Source organism: Colobus angolensis, unplaced genomic scaffold (assembly GCF_000951035.1).
Source record: "Colobus angolensis palliatus isolate OR3802 unplaced genomic scaffold, Cang.pa_1.0 Scaffold125, whole genome shotgun sequence".
In the NCBI taxonomy this organism is placed as follows: domain Eukaryota; kingdom Metazoa; phylum Chordata; class Mammalia; order Primates; family Cercopithecidae; genus Colobus; species Colobus angolensis.
The window spans coordinates 5,950,087-5,971,599 of NW_012113697.1; the positions used below are offsets into that span (position 1 = coordinate 5,950,087).

General features: G+C 47.7%; 1 protein-coding gene across 5 annotated transcripts in view; it reads left to right on the plus strand.

Moving 5' to 3' along the window:
- Positions 1-21,513, plus strand: part of GAS7 (growth arrest-specific 7) — a 230,157-nt gene that overhangs the window by 157,367 nt on the left and 51,277 nt on the right. For all 5 annotated transcript variants that reach the window (XM_011933266.1, XM_011933264.1, XM_011933262.1 and 2 more), the window contains 2 exons: positions 622-702; positions 13,851-13,936. In XM_011933266.1, coding sequence (XP_011788656.1) covers positions 622-702; positions 13,851-13,936 — 167 coding nt within the window. The remainder of the gene's footprint in view (positions 1-621; positions 703-13,850; positions 13,937-21,513) is intronic.

The window sequence follows — 21,513 nt, forward strand, 5'->3', positions numbered from 1 at the left end:
GCCAGTTTTATTTCTGATCAGAGCCTGTAGCAGGGCATTGGAAGAGGGAGAGGTGACCAGGCAAATTCAGCAGTTACAGCTCAAATGAGACTTAGAACTGCGAAATCAGGAAGAAACTTGGAAGTCACCCCAGGTGGCAGAGGGCCCCTGTCTCTTTATGGACTCTTAGGCCAGTGTTCTTTCGTCTGTGCTTTGGAGTTTCAGGTAACAGTGGACCTTCAGGGGGAAATACCTAGTTGGCAACTTCAGGGTTCCAGGAGAAGAGTCTAGAGCCTCAAGACAGAGTGGGGGTGAATGAAGAGGCAGGTTGGGGCAGAGGATGTTTCAGAGGATCTTGACCTCTCAACAGGAAGTCCAGGTCCTTCTGGCCCCAGCCTCATCGAGAAGGAACCCTAGCAAAGAGAAGCTCTGGTCATGGGATGGTGGTGGGCGGCAAGGAGCAGGAAGGGAGATGGATGGATATGGGAGCAGAAAGCAGGGTCCTGTCTGGCCAGGACTGGGGAGGAGGGCGATTGACTGTGTCTATTTTCTCTAGCTCTGACCATCTCCTTCTGTTCTGTGAAACTCAGGTTCTGCCGTGTGACATTCTGAAAGTGATTTTCTTTGTTCTTCTTTCACCAGAGACCACCTGGGAACGTCCCAGCAGTTCTCCTGGGATTCCAGCCAGCCCTGGCTCTCACAGGAGCTCTCTGCCTCCAACAGGTAATGTCCGCTCTCTGCTTTGGGGCAAGTGGGAGGGCCCTGACACCACCTTCAGTGGAGAGGCTGAGATTATGGGTCCTGGGTCTTAAACCTGGCTGATGTAGCAAACCCAGGGAGGGGTCGGGCCTGGTGGGGGGTCCATAAGACCTGCTGCCAAGCAGGTTGGAGTCTCCCTGGCAGTGCCAGCAGCAGCTCTGGTGGCCTACTGCACACTCCTCATCAGGCGCTTAGCAGGAGGAGATGGCTGGGGAAGGTGAGGTATCAGAGCTCTTTCCTGTCTGTCAGGGGCAGGAAGACCTGAAGTGTGGACTGAACTGCTCTATGTGGCTCTTGTGGACATCATGGAGTAGAAGCTAAAAGGAGGCAGATGTTTACAAGGCAGCTTTCTTTTTTTTCTTTTTTATTTATTTATTTTTTTGAGACGGAGTCTTGCTCTGTCGCCCAGGCTGGAGTGCAGTGGTGCAGTCTCAGTTCGCTGCAACCTCTCCCTCCTGCGTTCAAGCGATTCTTGTTTCTCAGCCTCCCTAGTAGCTGGGATTACAGGTGCGCACCGTCACGCCCGGCTAATTTTTTTTTTTTTTTGTATTTTTAGTAGAGACGGGGTTTCGCCGTGTTAGCCAGGATGGTCTCGATCTCCTGACCTCGTGATCCGCCCGTCTCGGCCTCCCAAAGTGCTGGGATTACAGGCTTGAGCCACCGCGCCCGGCCAGGCAGCTTTCAAATAAAACACCTGAAACCGTGTGAGGGAGACCTTGTGAGGGTGTGAGTTCCCCGTCTGCAGAGGTAACCAAGCAGAGGCAGTCAAGATGGACATTCTTTTTTGTTTGTTTGTTTTTATTTTGAGACAGAGTCTCATCCTGTCACTCAGGTTGGAGTGCAGTGGTGCAGTCTCAGTTCGCTGCAACCTCTCCCTCCTGCGTTCAAGCGATTCTTGTTTCTCAGCCTCCCTAGTAGCTGGGATTACAGGTGCGCACCGTCACGCCCGGCTAATTTGTGTATTTTTAGTAGAGACAGGGTTTCGCCGTGTTGACCAGGCTGGTCTTGAGCTCCTGGCCTCAAGTGATCCACCCGTTTTGGCCTCTCAGAGTGCTGGGATTAAAGGTGTGAGCCACCACACCCAGCCGAAATGGACATTCCTATAATAGGTGGAAGGTTTGTCCAGGGGGCTCTTGGGAGACACCTAGGTCTGAGGTTCTGGAAGGCAGGTTATGGGACCCATCAGCAGGGAGAACAACATCTGTTTTCATGTGGCTTTTAAAAATGTCACCTCCTCCAAGAAGCCTTCCCCGACCACTCAATTTAGAACCCTCACCCAGTCACTTTAGATCACAGCCGCCTGCTGTTTTAACATCCCCAGCATCCTGTTCCTAGTTGATCTTCACTCTCCCATGCTAGACTGTAAGCTCCCTGAGGGTGGGGACTTGTCTGTTTCTTTTGCGGTATCTTCAGTCCCCAGAGCCTGGCTTCCACGTTGAGCTAATTTACCTGTGTCTCCACCGTCCTATGGTGTGTGAAGCACACTTGTTGGTTTTCGACTTCAGGAGTCAATCTGGCAGCAGAGCATGAAAATCAAGATTGTGGTGGGGGCTGGGAATTTAATCTTTAATGCCTTGAGCGTGACAGTCTCAGCTTCTGTGGAAGGGAGGTGAGAGCCTGCGGAAAGTTCTCAGAAGTAAAAGTAATCCCTGGTCTGAATAGTTTACCTGAAGCAGCACGGGGAACCACAGGAAGGACCAGAGGTAATCACAGGACTCTGGAATACTGGATCGGAAGAGGGAGGCGGGACGCAATGCGAGTGGCCAGATCCTCACGTTTCAGAGCAGGGAGTCTTTGGATATTGTCTGCCATTGAGACCTGAAGACGTGAAAGAGCACATTCAAAGCGTATTGCTTAGGCATATGACAGCTGCCAGCAGAAGAGCTCAGAACTGGAAATGATGGGAAAATATTACCTCTAGAAAATCAACCGAGGTGTGGGAGAGGTGATATGAACATGGGTGTTTGCTATCAAAAATTATTTTAGGCCTTCAAAAGCATTTTCTTTATTTATATTATTACTTAAATTTTTGAAAAAATTAAGAAAGGAACCCTCTTGTGGGGGAGGGACATGGGGCAGCTATGACAGATTTCCTAGGGAGACAGTGAGTGCTGCCGTCTCAGACCAAGTCCCCAGAAATGAGCCTGTTCATGCTGTAGCTACCGTGTGACCGCAGGCAGTTCTGAGCCCGCTGGCTTCTCTTTCACTGTTGTTTTTGTGTGTGTGTGTGTTTTTTTAACAATCAAAATGCCAGTGAATGACGCAAGGTGCGTCCTCTTTCCTGGCTGGCTCCAGGCCAGCTAGACACTAAAAAGGAAACCCAGCTGTCTTCCAGCCAGAGTGGTCCGTGAAGGAGGACGGGACAGGGAGGCCGGCAGAGGGAGGCTTGGATGTGTAGAGATGGCGGGTGTGACTCACAGCCTGCCCCGTTGGTGGGTTGGTCGAGATTTGCCCTTTGAGTGATGGGGTCACTTCTCCAAAGCCTGCTCTCCTGGCACCCCTCCACAGGCAGCATCTTGTCCTCTCTGCTGTTGATGGGGGCTGTCCTGCAGAAGGGGGACTCACAGGAGCTGCCTCCGGTCCCTGGCTTAGAGGCCTGGGTTTAGCAGGCTCCCTTTCTTTACCCTACAAGCGTATCAAGAGCCTCTCTCCATCCAGCGCTGCACTGTGTGCTGGGCCCCTAAAGGGGGCTGAGAAAGATGGGGAGATGGATGGAGAAGGTCAGATATAGAGACGAGAATTGCCAGCATGGCCAAGGCTAGACCCGAGTGTGTTGGCAACTCCTTTCCCCCTCTGCCCCACCCCCAGGGTGCTGACGTAGTATTTCCTAAGGTGGAATCCTTGGGATCCCAGATCTATCCGTGCCCCATGAAGGAGGATGAAGACGGACAGGCACATTAGCATTCTGAAGACTGCAGGAAGGCCTGAAATGAAGAAACCTATTTAACTCAAGTGCTTTTAGCGCTTTGTTTGTTTGCAACATACCACATATGTCTTAAGCTTTCCTCCCTCTGTTGGGTGATTTTGCCTACCAGGGGACGTTCGGCAATGTCTGGAGATATTTTTGACTGTCAGCACTGCGGGGAGGTGCTACAGGCATTTAGTGGGTAGAGGCCAGGGATGCGGCTGAACGTCCCACAGTGCACAGGAAAGTCTTCACAACAACGAATCACCCAGCCCTGAATGTTTACTAGTGCCGAGGTGGGGAAGCTCTGTTGTAGAGTGACCCAGAGCATCAGTTCAGTACTGCTCAGGGGTTCCTGGACCACAGCCCATTGAAGCAAGCAGCAGTAGCTCCCTACGTCAGCATGAAGAGTCCTGTGTCATTGATTCTAAGACCTACATTTTCCCCTGACATATTACTATCTTGGAAGTCAGATGCATCTTACAATCAATAGTATATACTAGTTTATTAGAGACATGGTCTTGCTGTGTTACTCAGGCTGGAATACAGTATCATGATCATAGCTCACTGCAGCCTCCTCCTCCAGGGCTCAAGCAGTCCTCCTGTTTCAGCCTCCCAAGTAGCTGGAACTACAGGCATGTGCCACCACACCCAGCTAATTTTCTTATTTTAGTTTTTTTTTTTTTTTTTTTATATAGAGACACTTTTATCATATTGCTCAGACTGGTTTTGAACTCCTGGGCTCAAATGATCCTCCCAAAATTACCCAGATTACAGACATGAGCCACTGCAGGTCTCAATCACTGGCATCCTAGATTTGTGAAATTATAATTTGTTAAACTGGGGCCTTGAGCATGTTTCTCCTTGCCAGGCCTCGTTTGCCCCATTCATAAACTTGAGGACCTGGAGGGAGATCAAACGAGGCCCCGCCCATTCATGTATGCTTTTGGATTCTTTTGTTTTTTTGGGGTAGGATCTTGCTGTGTTGCCCAGGCTGGAGTGCAGTGGTGTGATCTTGGCTCACTGCAGTCTTGACCTCCTGGGCTCAAGTGATCCTCCCACCTCAGTCTCCCGATTAGCTGGGACTATAAGCACGTGCCACCTTGCCCAGCTAATTTTTAAAGGGTTTTTCATAGAGACAAGGTCTCACTATGTTGCCCAGGCTGGTTTCAAACGCCCAGACTCAAGTGATACTCCAGCCTCAGCCTCCGAAAGTGCTGGGGTTACAGGCATGAGCCACCATACCCAGCTGGCTTTACTTTTGTGTTGTAGTTTTGTGAACTTCTAGAGAGAGTTTGAAGGGCCACCCACAGGCAGAGCTGGTTCATTCTTATTCGTGCAGGTTTGTTGGATGCTGCTAAGCACAGGCAGCCAGGTTGCCAGCTGGGAAGAGAGTTCTAGAAACATGCCCAAAGTCCTCCCCCAAAGCCCACCCCCCACCTCCATACAAACTAGACTCCAGTCTTTGAATGTTGGGTGCTACTTAGGATCAGCCCTGGGCTGGGGACTTTGCCTGCATTCCATCCTTTAATATCACCAGAGTTATGGGAGCTGTGTTTATTCAGTAGCTTTACTAGAGGTGTTTAATGCCAGGCTTTCTGGGTGAGACCCGCCTGAGTAAGAAGTAAAGTTTAAACCAAAACAGAACACCTAAGACGCCATTCAGTAACTGCTGCAAATATTAAAAATCCTCTCTGGGCTGGGCTTAACGTGCAGGGTGGAAATACTGGTTTGTAGAGAGGAATAGTAACAGGCAAAGGGAAAGAAAATGAGTGAAAAGGGAGATGCTGGGGGTGTTGATGTGTGAGTCACCGGGTAGAATGAAGACGGTACAGGGCAGTGTTGTCCAGTAGAACCCTCTATGACAGTATAAGCATTCTTTCTCTACGCCTTCCAATATGGTAGCCACTAGCCACGTGTGGCTATTGAGTACTTGAAATGTGGTTGGTATGCGCAAGGAGCTGAACTTTTCATGTGCTTTAGTATCTTTTTAAAATTTTAATTTTAATTTACAGAAAAGCTATAAAGACAGTAAGTTCCCTTGCCTTCTTTACTCACTTCCCCCGGTTGACATCTTACATAACCACAGTACATCTGTCAAAACCGTGAAATTGACATCGTGCGTTACAAGTAACCGAATGTTAGACTTTATTAAGATGTCATGAGTTCTCTCATTCATGTCCTTTTTCTGTTCTCGGATCCAGTCCTGGAAATCATATTGCATTTAGATTTTATTTAAATTTGATTTGTTTAAATTCAAATAGGCACCTGTGGCTTTTGTGTCAACAGTGCAAATGTGGAAAGTGAATTCCTTTCTGAGCCTCTGGGCCTGGGATGTGCATTGAACTTACATGTTTTTCTTAAGGATAAAAGAAATCTATTATTTATTGAGGTTGTCCTGGCGGGCGGTTGCGGGAGTGTTTCAGGAAACATGGGTTCAGGATCTGGCTTTGCTCAGCCTTGGGGCGTCAGCCCACTGAGAGATCATCCTTAGGCCTCCAGTAGCCTCGGGGAACCCAGATTAAAGGGGAGAGAACAAGTGCCTTTGCGGAGGCTGAAGGGCAAGGAGGATGTTCCTTTGAGCCTGAGGAGCTGGCCAGGGGTATGGTGAGGGAGGCAGCTGTGCTTTCTCTGAGCAGGGGCTCTCTGGGGAGGGGGCTCCGGAACCCAGAGCCTCACCCTCGCCCACACCTTATTCTCCAGATCAGGAAGCCTGGAACAGCTCTCCTCTCCCCTGCAGGAGCAAAGGAAAGACCCTCACTTCTTGCGGAATTAGCCAGTCTCAGGTTCAAAGCAGCTTCCCCAGCATTCTGACTTAGACCTCACCACTGACTCCAGGAAAGGCCGCAACACCCTCTATTGGAAGAAGCACATGTTCCCCTAGAACCAGTGTCCTTGCTAGCTGAGGTTCCTGGGACATTACAAAGGCCTGTTTAACCTCTGATGTCCTGGAAAGCAGCCATGTAACTGTTCACAACCATGTGGGAAAATCTTTTATCAGTTCTGTCTTTGGGAACGCAGCTGACATTTTAGACAACCAGGAGAGACAGTGAAGACCAGGTGGCCAGAGAGAAATTTCTAGGACAGAAGGGTATTGATATAAAATTGCTCCCCTAAATGGACAGGGGTAGACAGTAGATCCTCCTGAGAAGGTGAGCGTGGCGACCAAGGAAACTGCGAGGCCTTCCAGGGTGTGGTGGGAGGAGGGAGACTGTAATTGTGCCCTGTGTCATCAGACTGGATGAGCACAGAACTGCCCCACTTCAAACCTTGCATTCTATGTGAAGGGGTGGCCTGCCCCTCCACACCTGTGGGTGTTTCTCATTAGGTGGAACGAGAGACTTGAGAAAAGAAATACGACACAGAGACAAAGTATAGAGAAAGAAAAGTGGGGCCCAGGGGACCGGCGCTCAGCTTATAGAGGACCCACGCCGGCACCGGTCTCTGAGTTCCCTTAGTATTAATTGATAATTTATCTTTACCATCTTAAAGAAAAGGAAGTAGCAGGATAATAGGATCATTGTAGGTAGAAAATTAGCAGTAAGACATATGGATAAAGATCTCCGTGACATGAATAAGTTCAAAGGAAAATGCTGTGCCTTGATATACTTATGCAAACATCTCCATAAACCTTTTAGCAGCAATGTTCCAGACTATCACATGGGGAGAAACCTTGGACAATACCTAGCTTTCCTAGGCAGAGGTCCCTGCGACCTTTGGCCGTGTACGTGTCCCTGGGTAGTTGAGATTAAGAGAATGGTGATGACTTTTTAACCATCAAGCTGCCTTCAGGTACTTGTTTAACAAAGCACATCCTGCACAGCCCCAAATCCGTTAAACCTTAAGTCACCACAGCACATGTCTCTTGCAAGGACAAGGTTGGGGGTAGGGTCACAGATTCACAGCATCTCAAATACAGAACAAAATGGAGTCTCTTATGTCTGCTTCCTTCTATATAGACACAGTAACAGGCTGATCTCTCTTTCTTTTCCCCACACAATGACCATGGCTATGTGTCCCAAAGTGGATTTCACGGTAGCCCTGCTGTATTTCCCTAAACGGGTTCTGCGTCTGTGTGCGTGGAGGGATGTTGCGTGCTGTTGCCTTGTTTGAGATTTCAAGCGCATGTCAGCATATTCTGAAAGGCCTACTGTAAATAAACTCAATCGGAATAATGGGGTGTTTGTCCTCAGTTCTTTGGACTGTAACACTGACCCATTACTATCACCGCATAACACAATACACATCCTGGCAGAATTCCTGTCCCGTTTAACACACCTGGGGAAATATTAGGCTGTACCATGTTTAATATGTGATAGGGAAGGAGGATAGGTGGAAGGAAGGAAAAAGGCGGGGTGAGAAAGAAGGAGGGAAGGAGGACGGGTGGAAGGAGGGGAGGAAGGAAAAAAGGGAGGAAGGGAAGGGAAGGAGGGAAGAAGAGAGGGGAAGAGAAAAAGAGGGAAGTGAGGATTTCAAGAACCAGGGCTTCAGCACTCCCAGGTTCCTTAACTTTGTTTTTTGTTTGTTTGTTTGTTTTGGAGACAGAGTTTCACACTTGTTGCCCAGGCTGGAGTGCAGTGCCACCATCACGGCTCACTGCAACCTCCGCCTCCTGGATTCAAGCAATTCTCCTGCCTCAGCCTCCCAAGTAGCTGGGATTACAGGCATGTGCCACCACCCCGGCTAATTTTTGTATTTTAGTAGAGATGGGGTTTCACCATGTTGGTCAGGCTGGTCTCAAACTCCTGACCTCAAGTGATCTGCCCTCCTCAGCCTCCCAAAGTGCTGGGATTACAGGCGTGAGCCACCACGCCCGGCCACCAGGTTCCTTACCCTGATGAATAAAATTACTATATTTATTCCAGAGACAGGAGAAATTAGACTGTTCATGGCTGATTTTTTTACGTTCTTTCGGGTTCCTGGGGGAACAGGAACCTGGAGAGTAGGGCTCCGAGGATGGAACTTTCTCCATCGGGGGTCGATACTGAGCTGCGGAAGCCGAGCTGCGGGCGGGGGTGAGTCCTGGGTGGCGGAGCTGCTGGCGCTTCTTTGTTGCTTGGTCTTTCTTGATAACGTTTCATATTCTCCTTTCTTCTCTGTTTCTGTTTACTTCTCCCTACCCAGACCTCCCTCTCTTCTTTTCTACCCAAATATCTGTCCCCTCCTCTCATTAGACACCTCCTAAGCCCTCTCAAGTTGCTTAACTGCCCATAAGGCACACGAAGTGTGTGGGTGCCTGTGTGTACTATTTGTATTTGAAACTGCTAAGGTTACTAACTTGATAGAGCTTTTAGTTCCCTTTTTAAAAATCCTGAAAACAGCTGAATGTGACATTTGCCTTTTTTTTTTTTCTTCCTTGTATCTCCAGACTGAATTATGTTCCCTTTATGAGCGATCCTTGACCAGTTTCATTTTCCCTCCCCGGGAGGCTGGAGGCCCCAGAAGCACCCACTTCTAGCCTCATTTGTTCTGCGGCTGACCCAGGGTGAGCCGGGAGCCCCGAGGACAGGGAATGGCAATGAGGAATGCCGTGGGTGAAGGCTGCCGGGATCTTGTGGGTTGTAACTGTCTAGATCTCCACTGAGACGTGTCCTGAATGTGCCTGGGAGAGGGGTACCCAGCCAGACAGGGTGTCTGAGGAGAGCTGCGTGGGGAGAAAGGGTCGAATGGAAAATTATGTTTTCTTTCCTAGTAATTGTTTTGACATGAGCAGTAATTAGCTATCAGCTGACAGACCAGAACCGAAGTGAGAACAAGGGATTGGATTAGGGGCGAAACGTCTCCCCTTTATACAGTTCCTGGTGGCTGCAAATGTGGGGAAAGCCTGGGGCAGAGGAGAGGCAGGACTGAGCATGCATCTGGAGGGTCTAGGGAGGGAGGGAGTCCAGGTCTCCTCAGGAGGTGGGACAACCTTGGTTCATGGGGACTCAGCGTTATCAAAGATATTTATTACCTACTCAGGTAAAAGCTTGTGCATTTCATTTTCGACAGCAGACTAAACATGGTTCCCTTGTGTATTGTTTGATTTTAAGATCAAGGTCATGTTGGCTTTGTAAAATAGACCCAGAAGACTGCCACACATTTCTATGCCTGGGTATTTCTTTCTTGAGTGTGTGAATGAATTTGCCCATCAAACCATCTGGGTCCAGTGCCTTTTGCGGGGAGGCCATTTTTCAAAGCTTTTACTTCTTTTTGGCATCTCTCGAAACCCTTCTGATGATTTGAATCTCATGGGAGGTTTGGTGTTGAAGATATAGAATTATAAGTCATAGGTTCTTGCATTTTAAAAGTTTCTACTATAAGTACAGCGCGGTGGCTCACGCCTGTAATCCCAGCACTTTGGGAGGCTGAGGCTGGCGGATCACTTGAGGTCAGGAGTTCGAGACCAGCCTGATCAACACAATGAAACCCCGTCTCCACTAAAAATACAAACATTAGCTGGGCATGGTGGTGGGCGTCTGTAATCCCAGCTACTCAGGAGGCTGAGGCAGGAGAATCACTTGAACCTGGGAGGCGGAGGTCACAGTAAGCCGAGATCACGCCATTACACTCCAGCCTGGGCAATGAAGCAAGACTCTGTCTCAAAAAAAAAAAGAAAAAATTTCTACTATATTTGTTGTGTCATTGTTTTCTTTCTAATCCCTAATTCTGAGCATTTGTGTTCTCTTTCCCTCTCAAATTACCCTGGCTTATCTGCTGTTTTTATTGCTGTGATACACACACACAGAACCAGCCATGGTTTGCTAATGGTCTTCTGTTTCCTGACTCATTAATTTCTGTTGCCACTTTTCTATTCCTTTCCCCTGTTTTCTTTTGGCGTATTTTATTGGCCTTTAAACTTTTTTTCCTAAAATCTTAAGTTGAATGTTTAGTCCATTTATTTTTGTTGCTTTGGGTTTGGTAATGAAAAAAATAAGGCTGTGGATTTTCCTCCAAGTATAATTCAGACTTTATCCCATTTGTTTTGATATATTCTTCTTTATTATTTTCTAAATATTGTGTAATTACAGTTTTAAATTCCTTTTTGATCTGGCATTATTTAAGAGGGCAGTTTCTTACATTTCCAAGTGTTTAGAAGTTGGGGGGATGGGGATCTTGCATATTTATTCTTCCATGATTATTATCTACTTTTGTTGCTTTCCTGGTCAAAGAATGTGGCCTGTGTTTTTTATGCTTTTTGCCATTTATTGACAGTTTATTTGTGGCTTAAATATGACCATGTTTTTAAATGTTCCAGGGCTTCCTGGCAGAAGATGTTGCCTTTGTTTGTAGGATATGATGTTTACTACATCTATTTCAATCAGCCCTTTAAATTAAATTATTTGGGTCTTCTTTATTCTCCTTGCTTCTGTCTGTTAATCAGTCCTAAACTGAAAACACTGTTCTGAGGTTTTCTTCTGTTGTCTTTAGGTCTTTCAGTATCTGTGTTTTATCCATTTCAGGTCTATGCTCTTTGATAAAATTTCTCGGCTCTCATGCCCTCATTGTGGGTTGTATTTATCATCAGGCTCAGGTCCTTCCTGGCATAGCTTGATGCCAGTTGGAGTGGATTCTCCTTCAACCCTTCAGCATTCTCCCTGTTGCTGTTGGAATCCTGGCCTCTCCTCTTAAGCTGCCTTCATAGCGGGTGGATGGTGTCTGCACTTGGCCAGCTGCTCCAGGGGCGTGGGTGGGGCCCAGGCTTGTAGCTGGCCCTGCAGGGTGGATTTGTTTCTTGTTGCTTCCCCAGGCTTCCACTGCACTAGGGGCCTGCTGTGGGTCAGCTTTCTATTTCCTTGGGATGTGTGCAGCCACCTTATTCTGGAGTGGAGGGCAGACACTGTAGCTTGGGGAGAAGCCTGGCTGCCCACAGACACTCGGCTGCATGTGGCCCCGCTTGGCCCCTGGAGCTTTCACTGCAGGTGCTGGAGAATGGGGCACCGCCTGAGCCGGAGACGGGTTCTCCGTGGAACAGGCTTCGTCATCCCATTGCCCAGCGCTTGCCTTCAGTCCTTGTCGCTCCAGATGAGTAGGTGTTGGTGGTAACTTTCAGCCATATTTTCCTGTGCTTCCTGCCACGCTATAGAGTTTTCTCTAGAAGAATCATGAGTTGGACATCAGTGTATAGATCTTCCTCCAGTCTGACCTGCGTTGAATATACGTGTTGGCAATTACTTGAAGCCTGGGTCACGGGGATGGTGCATTGTCCTGGTCTCTAGAGATCAGGCAGGCTTGTGGTTCCTGGGGACTCAATTCAGGAACGAAAGCAATGACCTTCCCCTTCTGCATGCCTCCGCTCCCCCACTTTTTTGAGACAGGGTGTCACACTCTGAAGTGTGGGCTGGAGTGTAGTGGCACAATCGCGGTTCACTATAGCTTCCACCTCCCAGGCTCGAGCTATTCTCCTACCTCAGCCTCCCGAGTTACTAGAACTATAGACACGAGCCATCACACCCAGCTAATTAAAAAGAAATAATTATTTGGTAGAGATGAGATCTCACTGTGTTGTCCAGGCTGATCTTAAACTCCTGGGCTCAAATAATTATTTGGTAGAGATGAGATCTCGCTGTGTTGTCCAGGCTGATCTTAAAATCCTCCCTCTGCCCCCCAAAGTGCTGGGATGACAGGCGTGAGCCACTGCCCCTGGCCATCCCTCCCTTTAAAATTTTTTTTTTAAATTTTTTCTATTGTTATAGAGATGGGGTCTCACTATGTTGCCCAGGCTGGTTTGGAACTCCTGGACTTGGAATCCTCCCACCTCCACCTTACAAAGTACTGGGATTACAGGTGTGAGCTACCGCACCCTGCCTTTCATCCTTCCCTTTTTAAAACGAAGTGCTTTATGACTACTTATAACTTTTGCAATAATCCTTTGTTGGATTCTCAGATCAACACAGTAGGTCAGGAGACTAGGTAGAATCATCCCCATTTTACAGATACAGAAGCTGAGGGTCACTGAGGAAAGCTGCTCATCTAAGCTTATGTAGTTATATTCCTACGAGAGCGGTACCACCTGGGAACTGAGATCACGTGAGTCCCAGGGTGAATTCGTGATGTCAGGAGCGTGCGTGCGGCGGCGTTGGGGCTTGAAACCGTCCATGCTGGGGGTGTCTTTGGCACAGAAATAGGCAGATACTACATATCAGGGCATCCCCCGTCCCTTGGAGAGCAAGTGTTGGGAGCATAAGTGAGCGTCCCCCAAGAGACATAAAGTTATAAGGGTAGAATTTTAGAGCCTCAGATAATGTTTTTGTTTTGTTTGTTTGTTTGTTTTGAGATGGAGTTTCGCTCTTGTTGCCCAGGCTGGAGTACAATGCCGCCATCTCAGCTCGCTGCAACCTCCGCCTCCTGGGCTCAAGCAATTCTCCTGCCTCAGCCTCTTGAGTAGCTGGGATTACAAGCGTGTGCCACCACGCCTGGCTCATTTTTTGGTACTTTTAGTAGAGACGGGGTTTCCCAATGTTGGTCAGGTTGGTCTCAAACTCCTGACCTCAGGTGATCCACCCACCTCGGCCTCCCAAAGCTCTGGGATTACAGGTGTGAGCCACTGTGCCAGGCTTGTCTCGAACTCCTGACCTCAGATGATCCGCCTGCCGTGGCCTCACAGAGTTCTGGGATTACAGACATGAGCCCCTGTTCCAAGCCAGGTTATGTATTTTTAATTCTAGAAGAACGGTGACTCAAGAATGAAGTGCATATGACCACCTGACTGTTAATTGACAAGAGCCTAATTTCACGGTGGCCAATCAATCCAGTCCTCTTTCCGGTATACTCACATTCCGCTGCTCTGAGTTTGAGGGTGGAGAAGTTAAGAAAGGTGAGGGAAATTGTCGGAAGGTGGTGGAGATACCCCTGCCCCGACTTTACGGAGGGAGATTGGACCTGTGATTGGCATTTGTAACTACAGCTGATGTGGTATTTGTAGCAATGGCAGCTGGACCATAGTGACCTCCCCTCCTGTTAGGCACATTCCTTTTGCTCTTGGGTTAAAGAAGAAACTCAGGCCCCTAAGAATTCGGTAATTTGGGTGCTGAGGATTAGAGAGACACCTTCGGCCCATTTCCAGCTCTGCAGATACAGATAAGATCAGATCTTAAGGGACAGTCTTCGCCACACAAGACCTCTCAGAGCCCGGGAAGGAGGTGGGAAAGGGGGCTGCAGTGGACGAAAGGTGGGGGTGCCCATTTGTGGCCCACACAGCATCTGAGCCGTGTCTCTGTCCCTGCAGTGAATGGATACCACGCGTCAGGGACCCCAGCGCACCCTCCAGAGACTGCCCACATGAGTGTCCGAAAATCCACCGGTGATTCCCAGGTAAGGGGTCCTGTTAAGGGAGGTATAGAGCTCGCTGCTTCTGCAGGCCCAGGAAGGCTTCATTACAGACAAGTCCATCATGGGAGTCCAGGTGGCTGCAGCCCAGTTCTGCCCCCAGGTAGAAAGCGGTTGCTGTATCTGGGTGGTTTCCGTGTTCCCTGATGGGGAGAGGGTTGGATGATTGTGGTTTATTGGTTTTCTAGACGTCGAGGGTGGTTTGGAGGAGGGGCTGACGGGGATGGGGTTGAAACCATTAGGACAGAGAGTTCCATTCTCTGGTCTAGATTCCTGATACCTGAAGTCTGTGTTTCTCATCACTTTAAGAGTATGGATGTGCCAGACAATTTCCCTTTTCTCTACCCTACCCCTCCCATGGCCAGATTACCCAGAATGGAATTTAGTAAAATTTGATCATCTCGTTTGGTCAACTAGCATAGAGACAGCTAGGAGATGGAAGGAAATGGGAGTATGTTGTACAATTTCCAGCTGTTTTCACAGTCTCCGTCCTACTTGATGCTTATGCAAACATGTGAGTTAGGCGTCAGTAACAACTCAAGGTATGCATGAGGTCATCGAGGCTCCAACCGGTTTTGTGACCTGTGCAGGCTCACAGGATTACTCAGTGGTTAGACTGGACCTTGATGTCAATGCTTAACGGCTTTTCTAGTTGCATTAAGCTGTGCCTAAAAAACTGAGGACTAGCCTTATTTAGTCTCCCCATAAATCCCATAAATTATCAGGAAGATGTTCTTTTTTTTTTTTTTTTTGAGACGGAGTCTCGCTCTGTGGCCCAGGCTGGAGTGCAGTGGCCGGATCTCAGCTCACTGCAAGCTCCGCCTCCCAGCTTCCCGCCATTCTCGTGCCTTAGCCTCCCGAGTAGCTGGGACTACAGGCGTCCGCCACCTCGCCCAGCTAGTTTTTTGTATTTTTAGTAGAGACGGGGTTTCACCGTGTTAGCCAGGATGGTCTCGATCTCCTGACCTCGTGATCCGCCCGTCTCGGCCTCCCAAAGTGCTGGGATTACAGGCTTGAGCCACCGCGCCCGGCCCAGGAAGATGTTCTTAATGAAGCCTCCAAACTCCGGTAACCTTTTCCAGGAATTAAAATGCCAGAACCCTGGGGGCGATCATTAAAATGATGACAATAATGGTCATTGATGATGATCATGATAATATTGATGATGTTGATGATGACAGTAGCTGCTTGTGCAGTGGATTCTATGTACCAGTCACTGGAAGAAGGAAATCGATACTTAACATAAGGAAAAATGACTGGAAGAAAAATAAACTGGAATATTAATGATGGTTCTGTCTGCATCTGAGACCATGAGACATTTGGCAACATCTGGAGACTCATTGGCTGTTAGTTTAATCAGCTGAAATGTGACACTCACCTTTAACATGGACAAGAGTGTTAATCTGGGGGAACGTTATTAAGTTGTTCTCTTAGGAGGCTTCGATTCAGCTCAGTGAACTCTGGAAAAGAATTTGGACCTCAGTATAGGTCAGGACTTCTTATGTTTTGATGGACTTAGAGTGAGCTGGGCCTCTTGTTAGAATGCAGATTCTAATCCAGGAGGTCTAGGGTAGGGTGGGAGCTGAGGTTCTGGGTTTCCAGCCAGCCCCGAGGTGATGCTGATACTGTAGGTCTGAGCATCACTCCTGAGCAGGGGACTAGCAGTCAGTAGCACACAGCTGGCCTGTCAGTCCCCTTCTCTCCTCTGCTCACATCAGCCATCGTGAATCAACCCTGGCTTTGTATGTTTCCTGCTGAGCCCCCAGCTTGCCTTCTCAACGCAGATTCTGTTAACTTGTTTGAAGTGAAACTTACTTGTCTCCTGATTTGAGACTGTTTCGGAAGACATCAGCCTGAAATCGGATGTGGTTCAGCAACAATGACAGAAAATCGGAGGCTACCCTCGGCATCATCGGGAAGAATATGAGAAAGAGCTCCCCACCCTCAAAATCATTCTTTCTTCCCTAACGAAACATAATCCCTTCTGAAATACTAGGAAGTTGTTACTCATCCATTTTAAAGAATGGACAGTGGTATAACTGATATCTCAGAGGCTGATTTGACAGTGTGCATTATAAGCCATCGACACGGGGATTTCTCATCTAGTGTCTGTTCTTGGGGTATCTTGAGGGGTTCTGATTTATGTGCAAGGCTGTTCACTCCAGCATTATTTACAACACCGTAACACTGGACCCAGCCTAACTGTCCTGCAACAGGGGATCGGTAAAAGGAATTACGGCGCTGGAGGTGAGCCAGTGATACCGCGCAGCCATTAGCAAGCATGCTTCTGAAGAAAATGCAATCATTTTGGAAAGTACTCACAACATAATACAGAGTAAAAAAAAAAAAGTAGGACACACATTGCATGTATAGTCAGTCTTATTTGGCAGAAGGAAATCTATACTTAGGAAGAAGGACTAGAAGAAAAATAAACTGGAAAATGTGTGGTGGCTCTGTCTGCGTCTGAGATCATGGCTATCAATCAGGGGACATTTGACGATGTCTGGAGATATTTGGATTGTCACACCTGGGGAGCGGGTGCTACTGGCAACTAGTGGGCAGACACCAGGGATGATGCTAAGTATCTCGCAATGCACGGGACACGACAACAAAGAATCGCTCACCTTGAAAACATGAATTGTGCTGAAGTTGAAAAACTTTGGTCTGAGATCATGGGCCATTTTATCTTCTTTATACTTCTTGCTATTTTTCAAATTTCCTAAAATGAACACATTTTCCTTTTACCGAAGATACATACAATTTTTTATTTAAAAAAAAAAAAAAACTACAAAGTAGGGACCAGTATGGGGAATTCAGGAAAGGCGAGCTCTGGAGACTCAGGCCCGGATAGCTAGTGGCTGCCTAAAGATAGGCGGATTGAGTCAGGCTCTTTTTGGACGGTAATCTTGGTTGCTGAGGTGTCTTCCAGGTAACAAAAATAAATCATGCAGTACATGGAGAGGGCGAATGTGCGTTGTTCACCAGTCCCAAGATTGGGAGGTAGAATGTCATTCTTTTAGGCTGTAAAAGGGTAACAATTGGATATAAAAGCTACTACTTTTTAAAATAATACTAATAAAAAAAAAATAGGAAACAGGGTCTCCCTGTGTTGCCCGTGCTGGAATGCACTGGCTGTTCACAGAGGCGATCGTAGCTCACTGTGGCCTCAGCTTGGGACTGCTGGGCTCAAACAATCCTCCCGCCTCAGCCTCCGGAGTAGCTGGGACTGCAGGCGCAGGCCACCATGCCCAGCTAGCTACTACTTTTTGTCCTGGTTTGTGAACCTGCAGGCTGGTTATCCAAAAAGGTGCCAAGAGTTAAGCATAGAAAAAGGTTAAGAAGGTTTGATGTTTACAGAGAGCACTTGGCAACAAAGGGTGCTCAGGTATAGACCCCACTCCAACCTGCAGACGAGGAGATTCGCCATCCCTACTGTCAGTTACCACTCATGATAACTACACTTAAACATCAATAAATGAATAAAGGAGCAAGGGAACACTTGGGATGCGGCGTGTGGGGTGGGTAAAGTGGCACGGTCAGGGTTACCGTGATGAAAGCTAGACTGGAAAGCCCCAGATCTCAAAACCCCGTTGTGATCTCTTTCCGGCCCCTTCTTAGCTGCCCTTCCTTGAGCAAGCTGATCAGGAAGATTAGAATGTTTAGGGCGTTGGGGGGGGGGGACAGGGACTTTCCATGGATACCAGTAGCATGTCCCCACCGTGCTGTGTCATGGGGAGGACTGATAGCGGGTGCCTCACAGTTCCTGAGGGTGCCTGCCCCGCTCCTTCACTCAGCCCTGGGAGACCTGGATGGGTGGGCACAGGTGGTGGTGATCTGGTGCCACCCAGTGGAGGGTTTCAATTCTGCAGCCCTGGGGCAGTCAGCCCGGGTACTGGATAAATGCAGCCCACCTGATTGGGGGGCAGAGGCAAAGGATCAAAGGCTAATTGTCTTATGTATTTTAAGTTCTGGGATACATGTGCAGAACGTGCAGGTTTGTTACGTTAGGTATACATGCGCCATGGTGGTTTGCTGCACCTGTCACCCTGTCGTCTAGGTTTTAAGCCTCGCGTGCAGTAGGTATTTGTCCTAATGCTCTCCCTCCCCTTACCCCCCATGCCCCAATAGGCCCTGGTGTGTGATGTTCCCCCACCAGTATCCATGTGTTCTCTTTGTTCAGCTCCCACTTATGAGTGAGAGCATGCAGTGTTTGGTTTTCTGTTCCTGTGTTTGCTGAGATTGTTGGCCTCCAGCTTCATCCATGTCCCTGCAAAGGACATGAGCTCATTCTTTTTTATGGCTGCGTAGTATTCCATGGTGTATACGTGCCACATTTTCTTTATCCAATCCATCATCAATGGGCATTTGGGTTGGTTCCAAGTCTTTGCTATTGTAAACAGAGTAGCAATAAACATGTGTGCATGTGTCTTTATGGTAGAATGATTTATATTCCTTTGGGTATACTCAGTAATAGGATCGCTGGGTCAAATGGTATTTCCGGTTCTAGATCAAAGGCTAATAGGCTTGCTGTCTTTGCAGAATCGAGTCCTAGCCGGTCCCTTCCCTTCCTGCCCACCAGTGCCTGGGCCTTTTTGTGATGCACCTTTCAGTTGTTCTGGCTTCTCACGAACTTCCCAGAAAGACCCTCCAGACACAGGAGAGAGGAGAGAGAATGGGACGAAGGGCTTGGAAACTTAAGGGATCCATTGGAGCATGGAGTTCAAAGTGGAGAAAGAAGTGAGATGTTTAATCTCCACCACCTCCTACCTACCTCAATAATTCAGTAACACATGTTCTTATTGAGCAGTTTCGGTCTTTGTCAGGCACTGAGACGTAGGTGATATCTATAGCCCTGCCTTGATGGAGTTTTATGGCTGGCGTGGGAAAAAGAGCAGATAAATAATGGTGCAATTTCAGCAGTGATAAGGGCTGGAGGAAGTGGATGCTGTGAGAACCTAGTCTGGTGCTGGCAATGTCAGGAATGGACACCTTAAGAAAAGATACCTATTCTAAGACTGGAATGATGAGCAAGGGTTTCACTTGGCAAAGAGGCAGGGAAAGAATGGCTTTTCCAGGAGAGGGAATAGCATCGTGGATGCCTGGAGGCAGGAAGGAGGAACCGTGTTTTCAAAGAACCCACAGAGACCCAATACGGCTGTGACTTACTAAATGAGCAGGCACAGGGAGGGTGGGAAGTGAGGCTGGGGTAGTCTGCACAGGCCTACCACGAGGAGCTCAGGGGTTATCCTAACCACACTGGGAAGCCTTTGCGGGCTTTTGTACGAGATCCCATCTGCTGAAGGGATGGGACCCAGATTATTGGCAGGGGGAGGAAATGGGCTGAGAAGACATTTGGAGTGGGGGACTTGCCGAATCACTAGTGAATGACCCACTCCAGTTTACCAAGCGCTTCCTGTGGGGTATCACCCCCTGCCAGGCCTCAGGGTGATACAGAGATGCCCAGGTGGGGTGTCCTGACCCCTGGGCAGGCCTTTACAAAATAAATGGAGGAGAAGAGTTCTCTGGAATCATAGGCAAAGGAAATTTAAAACAAATACTCTTATTATCGGCATTTGCAAGCCTTTACAAAAGTAGAGGGAATATATAATAAGGTACCACAAATCTATTAATTAAGCCCAATGATTACCTGCCTTTGGCCAATCTCGTTTTATTTGTGCTCCCATCCCCTCCCCCAATCCCCCTGCCCTCCACCCCGTAGATTATTTTAAGGCACGTTGCTGCCTTACTGTTTCAAATGCAAATATTTGAGAATATATCTTCCAGGAAGAAGACATAATGATAATACCATTATCATATTTAAGAAAACATTAGTTCAATAATATGACCTAATATGTGCACTCCAGATTCCTCAATTGTCTTAATGCCTTTTTTTTAAAAAAAGAAAAAAACGAGGGTGGGGTCTTGTTCTGTCCCTCAGGCTGCAGTACAGTGACACCATTATAGCTCGTGAATCCTAGAACTCCTGGGCTCAAGTGATTCTCCCACCTCAACCTCTCAAAGCACTAGGATTACAGGCATGTGCCACCTTACAGGTGTGTGCCACCACACCTGGCCCCCCAGTCCTTTTTATAGCTGCGTTTCTCCCCAGTCCAGGATCCATTCAGGTTCACACACAGATATGTTGGTTGCTGTGTCTCTCTAGTTTCTCTCTCTTTCTCTCCCCCTAAATCTGCTTTATTGAGCTAGAATTCACCTACCTATATAATTCACCCATTTACAATGTACAATTCAGTGTTTTTTACTCTATTTACAAAGTTGTACAACCATTATCAGATCAATTTTAGAACATTTCATCACCCCAAACAGAATCCTCTGAAGACTTAGGCAGCCCCTAATCTTTCTGTCTCTATGGATTTGCCTCTTCTGGACATTTCCTATAATGGTATCATACTGTCTGTGGTCTTTTGTGTCTGGCCTCTGTCACCTGGAACTCCAAGGTGCATTCACGTCGTGGCATGGACCAGCACTCCATTCCTTTTCATGGCTGAAGAATGTTCTGTCTTATGGATAGAATGTTTCATCCAAGTTGTTGCCTCAGTCTGTCGCCTCTACACTCAATCCCTTACGCCTTTTTTTCTTTTGTTTTTCATTGACAATTTATTTTTGAGGAGTCCAGGTCAGGTGTCTTGTAGAATAACCTGCATTCTGACTCCATCTGACTGTTCTCTTATGCTTAGGTTCAGGTTCTGCAGTCTGAGCAAGAATGCTGGACAGGCCTTGTGGGGTTCTTCTTACTGCGTTTGGAGGCACAGCCACCCAGGTTAGCACCCTACTCATGAGGCTCAGTTTGCACTCTCGGTTAAGGTGCTGGCTGCCAGATTTCTCCTTTGCAGGGGTACGTTTTTCCCTTTCTAATTTGTCAGTCATCTGTGAGGTGCCAGTGAAGACCCTGTGAATATCCTGTATCCTGATAATCTTCATCCACTGCTTTCAGCGTCCATGAGGATTGCAGCCTGAATCCTCTTTGATGCTGCGGTTTGCAAATGGTGGTCATCCGATTTCTTGTACATTTTTTATTGGCGTTCTTCTGAAATAAATGTTCTCTCCCTTCCCCCTTGGAGTGAGTGAGTTAGTTGCAGTCATTCATTCATATTTGTGCTCAGATCGTCCCACATTTGGCCTGTGGGAGCCCTTTAAGTTGTTTGTGTTCTTTTGTTATCTCTCCATTATTCTTTGAATACTTTCTTACATCTTTGTCCAATAAGATATTCCAAATACCTTGCCTTTGGAATTAGTACCAAGGAGCTTCCGATAATATTTGGAAACCAATTTCTAGCCAGTAGGTGTTGTCACTGTGATGAGATGTCATTCCTTCTGGGCCCTTTCAGTGGAGCATTACGAGAGTCTGTGTGTCACGTACGTGTGTGTGTGTGTATATATATATACGCATGTGATATGTATATGAAGTTGGAGCACTAGGCACAGGTTATCAGCAGCACAGGCAGAGCCTAAGATTGCCTGTGACCTACCTTGGCCCTCAGTGGTTGAAGTAAAACACTGCTAATAGAGCAGAGACCAGGGAAGGTGCTGTCACCTACACG